Raw genomic sequence first — 15,472 nt, forward strand, 5'->3', positions numbered from 1 at the left:
TTCTACTGCTCCATTTCTGTGGTTGCGTAGATGGGCGAACCCTCAATACAAAGTACTCAGTCGTTCTGGCTCTTGGTGTTCGATGAGAGCGAACTGACTTTGTTTCCTCCCAGAATCACTGAATGCTGGCATCTGCACCGCCTGAGCTTCCCTCGAACTCATCAAGGCTCATGTAGTCTCGATACAGTTCCTCACGATTATGTGGCGAAGTTTATAGGTCGATTCAAATCATCGTTGGGTCAAGGTTGTCGCGGCACAATCGAGTTTTCAACGCTAGCTCCTGGGATACGGTTCATGTCGTGCGCATACATTCAATCGACACTTCCATTTCTGCCCCGGCGCTTCACTCGATCTCTTGACCGAAAGACCGCTATCCCGGAGCGATCCTCGACGCCGCTATTCATCACCTTGAACCGAATTGTTGAGCTGCTCATCTCTCCGGCTCACGCTGACCCCCTTGTTCTGGAATCTATCACAAATGCGTCTTCTGCTCATGCGCGATCAATCGCTGCTACTTATGATAGCTTGTCTAATTCTCGTTACGCTCGCGATCCATTCATTCAGGAGTTTGGAATAACCGCTTGGCGAGAATACCGATTCTTTCTTGCTTGGGAGGCTGCGCTGCTCAAAACGGGAAAACTCGAGCGATGGGTCGTTACGGTCCAACGAAACTAAACAAATTTCTCATTGGCCCTCTGTGACACGTCATCGTCGTGACAACACTTCCTTCAATATTATGACGTGTATCCTTGTGCAAGTTATGGGTTGAATTGTACATTATACAATATGCAATGATCTCCTGGAACTGTCTTTTCTTGTCCATGCGTTAGTAGCTCAGGGTCTCTAGTATCCCATCCAGGATACGAATGGTATCAGGCATGTTGAATTTCTCGTACTGGAGAGCTGCAGGAACGCTGTGCATCATGTTAAAGCAGGGTGGCAGGCGGTGAAAAGATAAAACTTACTCCCATCCTCCCACTCGCTTCACCGGTGCCTGCAGCTTTAGGAAACACCGCTTCTGAACTTCAGCTGCAATCTCGGCGCCGACGCCAGCAGTGACGCTTGCCTCATGGACGATGACGAGCCGTCCTGTCCGGTTCACGCTCTCGACAACAGTTTGCATATCCCATGGGAGGATTGTACGCAGGTCAATGAGCTCGATCTTTGCTCCACGAAGCGACTGGGGAATAACGTCCGCAAGGCCGGGCGGTGGGGTATTAAGCATGTGGAGGGCTGTCTCGCAGTGGTAGACGGGCGTGCCCCAGGTGAGAACAGTAAGGTCCGAGCCTGGAATAAGGGTTTCTGCCTTGCCCAAGTCGATGGTATAGTCGTCTATGGGGACTTGCTCCACTGGGATAGAGGTTGTGAGCGAGCTATACGCGCGCGGAAAGCATGGAACCTACCAGCGGAACGATAAAGGATTTTAGGCTCCATGAAGAGTACGGGATTTGGATCGCGAATGGAGGCTAGCAAGAGTCCTTTGCATTGTATAGGAGAGCGCGGAATGACAATCTGGGGTGCATCAACGATATTACTCACGAAGGATGCGTTGATTACAACTCAAATAACGTACCTTCAAACCAGAGGCTCCCATGAAGTACCCTTCTGGACTCTGTGAATGATAAAGACCGCCGTGCCCTACAGCCATGGTAGGCATGCGCACAGTGAGGCCGCCGATATTGAATTGGCCGCCTGCTCGATAGCGATACTTAGCTGCTTCATTGACAAGCTGCAGTAAGCTATCAGCATAGACGCGTGCGAGACACGAAATAACACCCGACCTGATCAAATGCTGGATAAACGTAGTCTGCGAACTGTATTTCTGCGATAGCAGTGTGGCCCATAGACGCAAGTCCTATGCCGAACCCAACGATGCCCTGCTCCGTCAAAGGGGTGTTGAATATCCGGTCACGGCCTGCAAGACGCGTCAGTACACGCGCCATGCATTACTCTGATTCGAAAGACGCGTACCAAACTCCTCTGACAGACCCTAGATCCAAGCACAGTGATTAGCACGCGAATGGGAGAGTTGCAGCGTTGCGCACCATAGTACACCGGAACACGCCTCCAAAAGCAACGTCCTCGCCAAAGACCACGGCAGTATCATCCTTCGACAGCACGGTGCTAGAAGACTCACTGAGACCCCAAGTGGAAAATGGCTATGATCCGGGCCTACCTCAATGCATCACGAACGGACTGATATGTGTTCATCTTTCGCGTTTCGCGACCACCCACAATGTTCCCAGCCAAACCTGGTTCAACCTCATCTGTCCAGCGTAGGCCTGGAGTACGAAGAGCTTGGTCGCGGTTTTGACGTAACAGTTTTGACGTTGCTACCGATGGAAGATGTCCATCGGCTGGAGGTGGCGCTTCGGAGGACGAGGCCAACCTCCTGAAAGACTGCATAATGGCGTGCAATGGTGAGGAGCTAGCGAGACGAACAACTTCGTGGTACTCACAAATGGAATACGCCGTCGAGCTGCACGCACTGCGAGAGATCCTTGAGAAGACAACATGGTAGTGGTTGTGGGTCAAGCTGGGGTTGCAAGATCCGGCCCCCTGGAGGACAGGCGAGTGAAGCCGGACCGGATGACTGTCCGGGTCGCGCGGACTCTGTCCCGTCAAATTAGCGGCGCTAAGCGAATTATCAAGGTACTGTCACCGAACACAACCTCCGTCATCTCCTCCGCATTGGCTGCCAGGCACCGTTCGGAGCTGGACGTGTACCCATACTTCCTCATACCTGTCCCATCCGATGGAAAACGACTCTGCATTTGTCGCGCCCGAGGGCGTGTATTCTGTCACAGAGGAGTACAAACCCCTGCCGCTCCCTGTGCATCCGACCCCCTCCGCACTCCCCCAATATCCGACGCGTCTGTCCACAATCACTGTCCGTTTTCCGGCATCGAAACAGGGAGGTATTGGCGCACAGGGTCTCGCACAGCTGCTTGGTGCGACGAAGGACTTCAAACGAGATAAAACAGCCAAGGAAGATGGCGTTAGTTTGTCCAGCAGCGACACGCCAGAAGATGTCATGGGCTCCCCTGACCCATCTAATGCAGGTGTCACCGAATCGACAGCCGTAACATCCCAGGATACCCCAAACATGTTCTCGCACCCGTCTATTAGTGGAAAGAAGAAAAATGCCTCACGCCCAAAGAATAACATACGGACCACATCCTCGACCTTTATAACACGTCTCCAGAGCGCGGAGGGGTTGACAAAGCTTCTGTCTTCAAAACAAGGAGACGCTACATTCATGTTCTATAACTCGGGCAAGGCTTTTCATTGGATAGAGGTTGGCTCAAAGTCAAAGGTGCGTATACCCTGCTCCTTGCCAGATCTTGCCTTCACTACTTGTTTAGGATCCTCTAACGAGAATCAGCTTCACCGCCTTCCCGACTTGTCATGATGTAAATACACATACTGCTTCAGCGGATCGACTAGACGTCATCATTGGCTTCAGTACTGGCGATCTCATCTGGTTCGGTATGTTTCCTGTGTCTACTGACTTTGTAGTCCACTCATAATCCCTGGGATAGATCCCATATCCAGTCGTTACGGGCGTTTGAACAAACAGGTGCGACCGCACGCCTGGCCGAAATCCCTGAAGTGCCAGGCTCACCGAACATCTTGTTAGGGTGCCATTACCACCGCAGCTTGTACAGCTGTTCGGTGGGTCCCATCCTCGCCTACTTTGTTCCTTGTCTCCCACGCCGACGGCACCATCATCGTATACGACAAAGAGCGCGAAGATGGGCAGTTCACGGCCAGCATGCCCACTACGCCACCACGACCACTGCGACCTGGTTATTCGCCTCCTCCAACACAGGATTTAGAGGTAGAATGGGACCCACTCACGAGCATATATGTTACTGCACCTCCATGGCACCCCATGACGTCGGGAGGTACGACCCCTGGGCCGGCCAAGGGTGACAAAGACAAGGCAGTCAAAAACCCTGTCAGTCATTGGCGAGTTTCCCAGCGCTCAGTAGTGGGTAAGTCTTGACGTATAAGTCACATAGTCAACCAGCTAATGCATTATTAGACTTCGTTTTTTCGCCTGACACCAAATACGTGGCTGCAATCTCGGAAGATGGCTGCCTGCGAGTTATTGACCCATTCGCCGAGCAGTAAGTTACCTCCCTCGCCCGCGACGTTTCTAGGACCTGATCTCTTGTCAGGCTTGTAGACTGTTACTCAGCATATTTTGGTGCCTTGACTTGTGTAGCCTGGTCGCCTGATGGTCGGTTTATTCTGGTACGCTTTCACAATCGGTGATTACCACAGCATCACTGATCGCTCTTTCCCGGGCTGAAGACGGGAGGCCAAGATGACTTGCTTACCATTTTCGCACCCTTGGAACAGCGGGTTGTAGCCCGTTGTCAGGGTCACTCATCATTTGTCTCTGCGGTGGCATTTGACGATCTTCGTTGCGATGGGCGCAATTATCGCTTTGGTAGCGTTGGCGAGGATAACAAACTTATACTGGTCGGTTTGCTCGCAGTTCCATGGATGTGTGCAATACTGAAGATTCGTTAGTGGGACTTTTCAAGCGGAGTTCTTCATCGCCCTAAACTTGTGAGCTAAGAATTATATAATGATCTACTTGCGCAGCGCTAAATACTCTGCAGGCGACGCATCATGCTCGCTTTTCTATGGCATCAACTGTTTCCCTTGCCTTCCGGAAAGGTACAGGGTCTGCTTTACATCTGCCAGGTGCTTCCGTCATCGGCTTTGATACCAGTGCGCCACCACGATACCATCCAGCACCTTCGCGGAACGAAGTGTCCGTCGTTCAGCCAGTGTTGGTACGTGAACGTGGGTTAGGCCTTGTGAAGTTCCTGACGTGTCGTTCAGGTGAAGCAGCTGGAATGCGATATCCTGACAGCCCTCTCTTTCCTCCCTCGTGCCCTCCTCACCGCAACGAAAGCCGGACTTGTGAGGCTCTGGGTGCGCCCCCTAGCCATGAAAGGTCGACACATGAAGCACGGTCACCGGGGCTTGTCAATATCTGACATCAAAGATGTCATTGTGTAAAACAAGGTATCCGAGGAACTTGGAAAGCGTTCTGCAGGCGGATTTCACGCTACATTTGGATCAGCATGGACACCATCAGTACTGTAAGGGAACGCATACCCTGGAACTACTTATTATTTGTATTTATATATGTTCTGTATGCTCTACGCATGACAGCGTTGTGTCGTTATTTTACCTTGCAGACCAGTAAGCACATGCAATCTGAAGTCAGGGATAAACATACATTTCAATTTCTTCTGAGTAATCCCCAGTGGCACCCTCGTCCATGGTATCAGGGTCATCCGTCTCAGCAGTAATGTTCCCCTCTTCGTCCATGTCTTCCATGCTCGCGTCTAGATCTGGTCCAGAGTCATTCTCTTCACCGTCGTGGGTCATGGACGGTGCGTTCACTCCCGACTGCTCAGAATCAGAATCTTCCGACTCAGATTCAGCCTATAAAGAATACCAGGCATAAGTCTATCTTCCAAAGATGTCGAGGGTAGTCGAGAGAGGACGCACGTCGTTTTTCTCTTCCATTTGGGTCATATTCTTTCCGATAGGTACATAGTATGTGAAACCGCGTGATCTGATGTCCATACTCTGCGAAATTTTTGAGCAATGAATGCCCTCCGCCGCCCATCCGAGCTCACCATATCCTCGAGCTCGTTCTCTTCGTCGCTTAGGTCGTCCAGTTCTCTGATGATGTCGCGTCTGTGGTTCATCTTGCCGGGCCATCTTTGCGGAAGCGGTGTGGGGTGAGTTTGAGGTAAGGCAGGGAGGATGTTGGGTACAATGGGCGGTCGAGGAATCAGTGTAGGTGTAACTATTGGCATGCTGCAGATGTGGACGAACTGTGAGAAAGTAGGATAGTAGAATGGAAACACAACGTTGAGAATGGTGCAGGATAGGGGAAGAGACTGATTGAGGACGCGCCGAGGTGGCTTGAGTTTGGCTTTGTTTGCACGTGATGGTGACGCGCTTCCCCTTTACCCTCGCTTGGATCCGTTGCAAGGACGCACAAGTCAATCTCGTAGCCGCCACAGGCTGCAGTTATGAAGTGTAAAACAGCAGCCATGGCATTGCAGACTCGAACATGCGGGCTTGGGCCAATGACAGAATGCGGTCTGATTGGACATGAATCTGACCAAATAATCGTAAACATCAACGCGTCCTGCAGACATCGGCAGTAGTGACACGATGCACACACGACGAGTCGACCACTGTACTACATACCTTATCGCTTTCTTCTTTGATACGATATTAACGTTTTATCCTTCTCACTAAACTCACACCATGGACGCCTCGTCTACACCTACTACTGCAGACTTCTCATCAACACCGCCGAAGCGAACCAAGATTGTATTATTGGGTGACCAGAGTGTCGGGAAGACCAGTCTAATCACTCGGTGAGCAGACTTGGCAGGGTTGACTGGCGCATTATGACTTGATGACTTGATGCAGATTCATGTACGATACGTTTGACAATACCTACCAAGCAACGATCGGTATTGATTTCCTGAGCAAGACCATGTATCTTGAGGACAGGACTGTGAGACTACAACTTTGGGATACAGCAGGGCAGGTAAGAACCCAATCATCTGGCTAAAGTGACGCGCAGGGCTCATGAAACATCTAGGAACGTTTCCGCTCACTAATTCCTTCTTACATCCGAGACTCTTCAGTCGCAATCGTTGTCTTCGATATCACTAGTGAGCAGAGGTGTTTTCAGGCCACTTACAATGACCTGGCTGAGATGGTTCTCCAGACCGCCAGTCCTTCCTCTCCACAACCAAGTGGATAGAGGACGTACGATCAGAACGAGGGAACGATGTTATAATCGTGCTGGTGGGCAACAAGGCTGACCTCTCCGATAAACGGTATGCGCATACAGCTCAGGTTACGCACCTGCTTGCTGACCCTGATTTACCATAGGCAAGTCACCCTTGAAGAAGCGACCACAAAGTCAACGGAGATGAACATAATGTTCATGGAGACGTCTGCTAAGGCCGGACATAATGTGAAGAGCTTGTTCAAGAAGATTGCTTTGTCCCTGCCCGGCATGGAGAAGGAAGGTCAAGCAGATGCACAGAACACCAGTGAGTCACCTTAGACTCCCTGTAGACATCCCGGACTGAGTCGCTCGCATAGAAATTGATGTCACGTCTACGCAACCTGCACCTGTGCCGGAGGCCTCGCAATGTAACTGCTGATGCGCGTGGTGGCCTTCATTGGTGTATATATTGCTTTAGTTTTACTACGATATACCTTAGTGTTTGATGCATCTTGTCTGTATTCATCCCGTAAAGCCCACGCGCGCCTTGTGATATTGCGTGACCATGCAGGTAAACTGCTCAGAGTCGTCGATTCCCTGCGCTCCGGAAACGACAAACCGACCATAATTGGAGCGCTCACAGCCGACAAAACGATGAAGCTAACCGACAAGATCGCAAACCATGACACCCGTCACCCATTCTACACTTTTGAGTTCTTTCCCCCACGAACAGATCAGGTACGTTTGCGATGCTTTCGATGCAGTTGCAGCTTCACCGTTCTTGTACAGGGTTTTGAGAACCTACTTTCGCGTATCTCCCGCCTTCAAACATACAAACCGCTTGCCGTCAGCATAACATGGGGTGCGGGAGGATCTACAAAGGACCGGAGCCTTGATCTTGCGGGGATCACACAGGCAGACTATGGCATCGACACCGTTCTCCACCTCACATGCACCAACATGGTCCCAGGTCTTGTGGACGACATCCTTAAGGTGAGGTAGTACCTCGGAGCTGACGTTCAGATGTTCACCATAGCTTGTTCTGATAAGGCTGCCAAAGAAAGGGGCATCCAGAATATCCTTGCTCTACGCGGAGGTGCGTAACACTTTGTGAGGTAAACACGAGCTGATCGAACAATGCACACCTATCTTCAGATCCACCCCGAGGTGCCGAGCAGTGGACGCCTACTGACCCCCGCTTCAAATGCGCCATCGACCTTGTCTCGCATATCCGGTCTACCCCTGAGTTTGCATCACACTTTTGCGTTGGTGTTGCCGGTGCGTCTGTCATTGCGCTAACAATATGCTCATGACGGCTCTAACCTCATGTTACAGCTTATCCAGAAGGCCACCCTGACCATGATCCGGCTGACGGTGATCCCAGCGAACGAGAGATAGATGTACTGAAAGAGAAAGTTGACGCTGGCGCTGAATTCGTCGTCACGCAACTGTTCTATGATACTAGCAAATTTTTGACGTGGATTAACAAAGTGCGGGAAAGAGGTACGTCGGACGTCAATAGCACTCAAATGTAACATTCTGATCTGTTGTGCTCAGGTATTATTGTCCCCATTATACCTGGGGTTATGCCCATACAAACCTATGACTCGTTTGGACGGGTTGTTAAGCTATGTGGCGTCAAAATCCCCCCTGCACTAAAAGCTGACTTGGAGCCCATCCGTGTATGTTTTCAAAAACTGCCCATATTATCTGGATCAGATGGACTCACCAAGGATCCAGCACAATGACCAGCTCGTAAAAGACTATGGAGTCCAGCTGACAATCGACACTATTCGCCGGATCACGTCTCCCGACGCGACTCCCAATGGTCCTGCTGTACCAGGTGTCCACTTTTGCACTTTGAATCTTGAGAAGAGTGTTCAGTTGGTCCTCGAGCGTTTGCAGTGGACAGATGCTAGCCCTAGAATTAAGAACAGATTGATTGCTGTAGGTTCTTCCTAAGTATTGTTGTCGATATGCGCCTGCTCACTAAGCATAGGAGACGGCTGGTCCCATCATTCATGCTGAGGAGCCTTCGAGTGGACTTGTCGTAACTCCAATCACTGCCACAGACTCTGCTACCACGGCTCTGTCTCACAAAGTCCCCGAAAATGAACCTCACCGTGAAGGAGATAGCGCTGCAACGTGGGACGACTTCCCCAACGGTCGCTTCGGTGATGTCAAGAGTCCCGCCTTCGGTGCTGGTGATCAATGGGGAGGTCTTGGACTCTCGGTACTTCGCCCCCTCTGTTCCTAAACGCAATGCTTAATCCTTATCCAGTTGCACACACCACCATCAGAATGGGGGAAACCAAAGGAGATACGAGATCTGACGAACATGTTTTTGTCTTATCTCAAAGATTCTGTGCGGACCCCAACTACGCCCTTCTCCCGCTTTCCTCTATCTCCAGAGTCCGAGACCATCCTGTCTCACCTCGAAGTTCTCACTCATAGAGGCTGGTGGACTGTGTGTTCTCAGCCTGCCGTGGACGGAGCACGCTCGGAAGACGAGGTATTGGGCTGGGGTCCTCGGGGTGGGTATGTGTACCAGAAAGGGTTTGTAGAATTCTTCGTCCCAGAAGAGGACGTTGGCCCCATCCAACAAGCTATCGAAACGCAAGGCGAGGGCTTGATACACTTCTTCGCAAGCAATAATGAGGCAGGAGTGCATATAATCCTTGAACGCAGTACCTACTGACTCTCCTTCTAGGAAGGCTTTTTGACCAATGTCCCTGAAGATGGTCGAAACGCTGTAACATGGGGTATGTTCCCTGGGCAGGAGATTGCCCAAACAACTATTATCGAGCGAGAATCTTTCTTGGCATGGAAGGTTAGCCTCTGCACTTTTCCTGCTGAGCTAGCCATTTACGCCTCTTCAGGAGGAAGCTTTCTCGATCTGGGAGGACTGGGCTTCTTTCTACCCCCCTGGGTCGCCAGAGCGGAATTGTTTGGAGAGCATACGGAAACGCTGGTGGCTACTGAGCATCGTACATCATGACTACCGACGCCCTGATGCACTGTGGAGTTTCCTTGAAGGGATTGCCAGAACTAGTGCTAGGACGTCGGCATAAGTGATGCTTGGCGAAATATTACCGAACATATATAGAACTTTTCTTGGCTTATATTACCTGACAATGCCTGTACTTTTACATAGCTCAAAGCTACGATAAGGGGTCGTAAATCAAGTACTGCCTGGCGGTTTTTTATGACACGTGATGTCATGCTTTAGAACGTTACCTCCACGACACGCGAACTTCGAGACGCGTCTGAACGCGCAGATATCGCCGCAACACAACCACGGACGTGCCATGAAACGAACAGCAGAGGATACGACCGCCAGTTCCCGCAAACGAAATCGTGCACTGGACTCATTCGACCCCTCCCTCAAGCGTGATGCCTCCCGTCTGCTCGATGCTCCCCTCGATGAGTCTGGTTTCATCTTTGGGCGCATATACATGATATGGTCTACAAAGCCTCTACGCGGGTTTATGATGGAGTCAGACTATCATGGCTGCACCTCGCGTTTCAAAGTTCAACTTCTGGGGCGCGCTGCAGAGGCCTGTACTTCCCACATAACACCAAATGGGAGGATATATCTGGGCCTCAAGGGCGCCACTGTGCAGCGCGTCGATCCGCAAAGGCCAGATCATTTACCGTTGCAGCTAAGTTACTCCATGGGTATTGTCATCAAGTTTATGCCCAAGGATGGTCGAGGGACACCAACGGTAATCAACTCTTGGGATGGTGAGCGGGATACAGTCATGCCTTCCCAAGTTATCTCATCAGTGCCGCATAGATGGTTGGTTCACTTCGGACGTTGGTACCTCTGCAGAGAGTGTGTTAGCGTTCATTAATGCTGAGAAAAAGGCTGGTAAGAGGTGGTCCTTTCCCTAGCTCCTCATCCTCATTTACCCCTCGTGATTCTCGCCGAAACACGTCTTGTTCACTGACGATGGCTACATGGGCAGCTGAGCAAGCTATTGCTACCGATCAACCGAACAAGACCGCTCAGCGCAAAGCTCGGAAAGCAGCCTACAGACAGGCGGAAGAAGAAAAGCAGCGCGCTTTGGAAAAGCAACTACAAGCAGAAGAAGGACCAGCTGCTGAGACGTCGACACCGATTCCACAAAAGAAACATTTTACAAACTCGAAGTCTCACAGTGGATCGCCAACTCCTGGCGATCACAAAAGGCGTCCATCTACTTCGCCTCCGTCTTCTCCACCAGGTAGAGTTACCGCTCCAGTAGGGGGGAATGCTGTCCCAAAAGATACTGCAAATTACACTGCCGAAGATGCCCGAGGCAAGGTTCAGCGCGATGAGACTGGGCGAACTAACGCCAAACCAACTATGACCGCTGGTTTCCGTTCGGAATATGTGCGCAAGGACCCCTCCTGCTCGTAGCTAAACATTCATTACTGATTGCCATCGACGCGTAGAAGGAGAATTTTCCTGCCATAAAATCCTTACAGCCATCTTCCGGCATAGTGAACATAGTAGGGGTCGTGACTTCATGTACAGCTGTCAAGACAACAAAAAGCAGAGGTTGGCTACCCTATGCTTTACGCACTCCTCCGTATTAACTATTTTTCCTCGTTCAGAGTATATGGTTTCTCTGTCTTTAGCTGACCCGTCGAACCTTGACGAGAATAACGCCTTCGGGTGCACTGAGAGTGGAGGATTTAAAGTCAACTGTTTTCACAAGAAGTACCCCGAGTGGTTGCCCCAACCTGCCGTTGGAGACATCATCATATTCCGTAAACTCAGGGCTAGTATTCAACAGGAACGACATCAATCCATATAGCTTACATCTAAACAGGTAACGACATGGAACTCTTCGGTCTCTGCTGTCGGTTACTCAGACAAATTCCGGTGGGCCGTTTACGACGCCGTGAAACACGCTGTGGCCCCAGTAGCTTTGGGCAATGCACCACAAGAAGAGATGATTAATGATGGGTATGGCTATACCTACTCACCTTTCTGGGCGCCTATCGACGATGGCCTGGAGCTTGGGTATTGTCGCCAGTTGAAAGAGTGGTGGGACCGGGCGCAGAGGAAGGCGGCGGAAACCGAGGTCATTAACATTGGTGATTGGCAGGGTGGGGGACCCACAACCACAAAAGGCTGGATTGACAAGCGGACGGCTTCCAAAACCCGAGTGCACCGCCTTATGCAGGATGCTTCTCCCGATGCTCCTCCTAGTGGCTTTTTTGACTGTACTGTTGAAGTTGGTTGTTCTTACACTGGCATTAATGAAACTTCTGACGAAAGACACAGATTTTGAGTGGGTTCAAGCCAGATGAGCCAGGGAGGCCATACTCCATCTACGTGACAGACTACACTCCGAACCCCAATGTGTATTCGTTCCCTCCAGATTCCTCAATGTCCCAGTCTACCTGTCCACCAGCTTTGCAGGGCACTCAGCTCGTGCTCAAGGTAGAATTGTGGGATGCCTCTGCAGCGCTTGGACCTACCATGGACATTGGCGACGTGTGGTTTCTGAGGAATGTGCGAATGAAGCTTGCTAGGAACGGCCTTTTCGAAGGCAGTATGCAAGAAGCTGACCGATCTAGACGGCTTGGTAATTCCGAGCCGGAAGATGGTGACTCTGCGGCAGTTTCTTCCACAGACGTACACTTCGAGGCGTTATTAAAGTAAGTGACGATGTCCAGCTTGAGATTCTTATATTGATGGCTGCTTGCAACCCAGGCGCAAGAAGGCATGGGAAAAGCAGTGTGGCAAAGCTATACGTCCCGTTGGCTCAGGAGGCGCCTCCACAAAGTTCGACTCGAAATTGATTGAGGATGTTGACTGGACTGGCGGTAGCTCGTTCTTCAATTGCGCTGTCGAGGTTGTATTTTTTGCACTACCTTTCCTCACCTTGAGCGATCACTTACAGTTTAATCTCAGATGCTGCACATTGATCTTGTATCTCCCGAAGCTCCGCTAGCATTTGTAACAGATTATACCTACAACCAGGCACTACCATCCTTCGCCACTCTCCCGGGCAGCTATGAAGTGCCTTTGGACGCTTTGTGCCGCCGCATTGTCCGTATACATCTTGAGGGTGATCAGGCCGACAGAGCAAGCAAGTGGAAAGTCGGACACGTGTATGAAATCAATAACCTCAGGGCTATCAGGCGCTCGGGGATTGCTGTAGGACGCCTTGGAGGCTCGGAGATGCTTACATTACACAAAGGTCCTGCTAGTCAAGATGCAAGCGGATCGACGGATTCCGTCATCGCTGCGCTTCTAGAGTAGGTGGTCTCAAAATCAACATTTTCACACGTGCATCTTACATTGGCATTTTTAGACAGAAAGCGCGGTGGCGACGTGACGCCTCACTAGAGGGCCACTGTCTGGAGGATAGAAGACAACCTTCGCCGATCAAAGTTACAGAGAAAGTGGCGGAAGAATTCTCTAAGGCGACAGCTCGGCCGTCGGAAGCACCTCAAGACGCTTCGTCACCCAGGACATATTCCACACTCAAAGAGATTAAAGCCAGTGATCAATGCCCAAGACATTTTACAACGCATGCTCGTGTTGTTGATTATTGGCCATTGAGATTGAGGGATGCCTGCATCCTCAGGTGCACGAGCTGTAATGTTGAGTCAGTCCAACGCCCTCCGCTTTCTTTGTTCGCGACTAAGCGTTATTGTGATAGTCTACCGTCGATACAGCGCTTCTGCTCAGAGTGTGCGAGCGACGATGATGTGGAGAGTTTTTATCGTTTGGTGTTTTTGATCGAGGACGAAGACGGCGAACGGCTGAGGCTTTCCTTGTGCAACCCATCGGTACGCATAACCCCCTTCGAACACCCAGTGCCTCATCGAATTGCGATGCGTTGCAGTGTTCCCTGCTATCCGGTGTACCCGCTACAGACTTCATGTTGGATAATGATGCCTGGAGAGAGTTCCAATCTCAGGTGCGGCCGTTCATAGGAAATTTGGAAGAAGTGCATGCAACTTTCGATGAGGGCATGCGTAACAGGGACAGTGTCCCAATCAAACCTGACACACCCTTTACTCGCATGGACATACAGAACTGGCCAGTTAGTCACAAGTGCATAGGTGGTGATGCGCACACTCGCCGTGAAGAAGCGTGCGGATGTGACCGAGCTTACGCGCTGCTGAAATGTGAACTCGTCTGAGCTCGCTTTATAGGCTATGAATACTGTACATTATTTCTAGCTTATTGTTCCTACTCCGTAGTATCAGGATAATTGACACCGCCATTAGCACGCACGAGGCTACGATGTGTGCCCCGAACCTTTGCCGAGAACGCCGAATTCGCGATCGATGACATAAGGGAAGGCTCAGGGGAGAGCTGGCACGGACGGCTTGATGAGTGTCTCAGCGGTATACTCGCGCATCCTCCTCAACGGCGCCAAGGCGGCGACGCTTTCTGCACTCTCAGACGACGCACAGGCTGCAGTTTCTGCGGCCATCTCAGATCTACGCGCCCTGCAGGCCGATGTCTCTGCCTTGTCCCTCTTCAGCAGCAATGAATCTCTCCGAGACATATCCACCCGCCATCTTCCATACCTTGCCATCCCCTTCGTCTATGCAGAGATCGTTACCAGAAGATTTACACCCGAACCCGATGCTCGCCTGGAGGTCGTTCGTGTGGCGCAGGCGAATCTGAATGCATATGTCAATAACATCGAAACGCTCGAAATCGTCTCCCCCGAGGATCGGAAGCTCTATAGCAATTCGACAGCCAGCGTCAACGATCCTGCCCAACGACGAGAGCTCAAAATCAGACAATACAAGGCCGAGAAAGAAGTCAAGTCTCGTGTCACCGCACTCCGTTCACGTCTATCCTCTGGAGGCTCAGACCTCGACTCAGATGCAGAGACGGATTTCGACCTCTTGAGGTCGCTATTACCCTCTTCTTTGCAGACAGGATCAACGACAGCTGATGACGACGACGAAGAGGATGATGATGGCGCGATGCGCCAGACAGCTTTGATGGTTCTGCGCCTCCTCTACGCACATGCCCACACCAACCTCACCAACCTTACACAAGAGCTTGAACTCCTTCGATCAGCACCTCCTCCGCCTCCAGGCGGTTCCCAAGCAACTCAGCCTTCCGATGGTAGCTGGAGGCTCGATGCGCCAACGTTCGACAGGAATGGGCCACTCCTTGATCCCTCAGGAAAGGTACGGATCTGGATCGCTCTGACTGTCTGTTTCACCAAGCTGATTTGTCTCATTCGTTCAGCCACTACGCCCTTTCACAATCCTGCCGGCTGGGGCAGCGGAGCGCTCAAGGCTTCAATCGCAAGTCTTTGGTCCTGGTCACAGTCTGCCCACCATGTCAATAGACGAATATCTGGAAATAGAGCGACAAAGGGGAAACATTATCGAAGGGGGAGGGTAAGTCTCAAGTACTTGTGGATGATACGATTGCCCGGTTTCTAACGATATCTTAGACAAGCATCTGCAGACAAACTCACTTCATCCGAAGAACTCCAGCTTGCATCAGAGGATGACGGCACGGCTGCGGCTGAGGAAGCCTCAGAGAAGAAACGATTAAAGGACGAGGCTTGGGCACAATACACAGATCTTCATCCGAAGGGAGAGGGAAATACGATGAATCGGGGGTGATCCTGTAAGTAGGCGGGATACGTTGGTGAATCGTTTATCCAGAGCTAAAGAGTATATGCTACGTAGACGACAACA

At 51.1% G+C, this 15,472-nt stretch overlaps 6 protein-coding genes across 6 annotated transcripts; 5 read left to right on the forward strand and 1 right to left on the reverse strand.

Annotated features, from left to right (window-relative positions):
- Positions 1-826: 826 nt before the first annotated feature.
- On the reverse strand, positions 827-2,406 carry CONPUDRAFT_47743 (pyruvate dehydrogenase; the record flags this gene model as incomplete). The annotated part of the gene is made up of 8 exons (XM_007765840.1): positions 827-914; positions 966-1,350; positions 1,404-1,512; positions 1,574-1,729; positions 1,782-1,915; positions 1,972-1,990; positions 2,046-2,124; positions 2,177-2,406. 8 exons carry the CDS (start codon positions 2,404-2,406, stop codon positions 827-829), a joined length of 1,200 nt encoding a protein of 399 aa, XP_007764030.1.
- Positions 2,407-2,697: 291 nt separating this feature from the next.
- CONPUDRAFT_141706 (WD40 repeat-like protein) lies at positions 2,698-5,769 on the forward strand. The gene is made up of 14 exons (XM_007766364.1): positions 2,698-3,316; positions 3,366-3,489; positions 3,543-3,580; positions 3,641-3,998; positions 4,049-4,133; positions 4,185-4,260; positions 4,321-4,491; positions 4,543-4,581; positions 4,635-4,811; positions 4,861-5,089; positions 5,140-5,215; positions 5,264-5,472; positions 5,539-5,619; positions 5,670-5,769. Exons 1-10 carry the CDS (start codon positions 2,756-2,758, stop codon positions 5,038-5,040), a joined length of 1,809 nt encoding a protein of 602 aa, XP_007764554.1. The 5' UTR covers positions 2,698-2,755; the 3' UTR covers positions 5,041-5,089; positions 5,140-5,215; positions 5,264-5,472; positions 5,539-5,619; positions 5,670-5,769.
- Positions 5,770-6,042: 273 nt separating this feature from the next.
- CONPUDRAFT_117108 (GTP binding protein) lies at positions 6,043-7,328 on the forward strand. Its single transcript, XM_007766365.1, has 6 exons — positions 6,043-6,425; positions 6,481-6,601; positions 6,656-6,728; positions 6,785-6,896; positions 6,952-7,115; positions 7,168-7,328. The coding sequence occupies exons 1-6, from the start codon at positions 6,313-6,315 to the stop codon at positions 7,227-7,229; spliced, it is 645 nt and encodes a 214-aa protein (XP_007764555.1). The 5' UTR covers positions 6,043-6,312; the 3' UTR covers positions 7,230-7,328.
- A 44-nt stretch (positions 7,329-7,372) lies between these two features.
- CONPUDRAFT_117110 (methylenetetrahydrofolate reduct) lies at positions 7,373-9,962 on the forward strand. The gene is made up of 11 exons (XM_007766366.1): positions 7,373-7,528; positions 7,580-7,783; positions 7,841-7,886; positions 7,946-8,068; positions 8,126-8,293; positions 8,348-8,472; positions 8,531-8,737; positions 8,790-9,023; positions 9,072-9,455; positions 9,501-9,620; positions 9,670-9,962. The coding sequence occupies exons 1-11, from the start codon at positions 7,445-7,447 to the stop codon at positions 9,859-9,861; spliced, it is 1,887 nt and encodes a 628-aa protein (XP_007764556.1). The 5' UTR covers positions 7,373-7,444; the 3' UTR covers positions 9,862-9,962.
- A 136-nt stretch (positions 9,963-10,098) lies between these two features.
- Positions 10,099-14,027, forward strand: CONPUDRAFT_162207 (uncharacterized protein; the record flags this gene model as incomplete). The annotated part of the gene is made up of 10 exons (XM_007766367.1): positions 10,099-10,534; positions 10,587-10,661; positions 10,759-11,165; positions 11,608-12,015; positions 12,066-12,442; positions 12,498-12,639; positions 12,699-13,045; positions 13,102-13,398; positions 13,453-13,582; positions 13,639-14,027. 10 exons carry the CDS (start codon positions 10,099-10,101, stop codon positions 13,936-13,938), a joined length of 2,919 nt encoding a protein of 972 aa, XP_007764557.1. The 3' UTR covers positions 13,939-14,027.
- Positions 14,028-14,131: 104 nt separating this feature from the next.
- CONPUDRAFT_48885 (TAP42-like protein) lies at positions 14,132-15,397 on the forward strand (the record flags this gene model as incomplete). Its single annotated transcript, XM_007765922.1, has 3 exons — positions 14,132-14,950; positions 15,012-15,166; positions 15,223-15,397. 3 exons carry the CDS (start codon positions 14,132-14,134, stop codon positions 15,395-15,397), a joined length of 1,149 nt encoding a protein of 382 aa, XP_007764112.1.
- Positions 15,398-15,472: the final 75 nt, after the last annotated feature.

This window comes from Coniophora puteana, assembly GCF_000271625.1.
Source record: "Coniophora puteana RWD-64-598 SS2 unplaced genomic scaffold CONPUscaffold_2, whole genome shotgun sequence".
Lineage (NCBI taxonomy): Eukaryota > Fungi > Basidiomycota > Agaricomycetes > Boletales > Coniophoraceae > Coniophora > Coniophora puteana.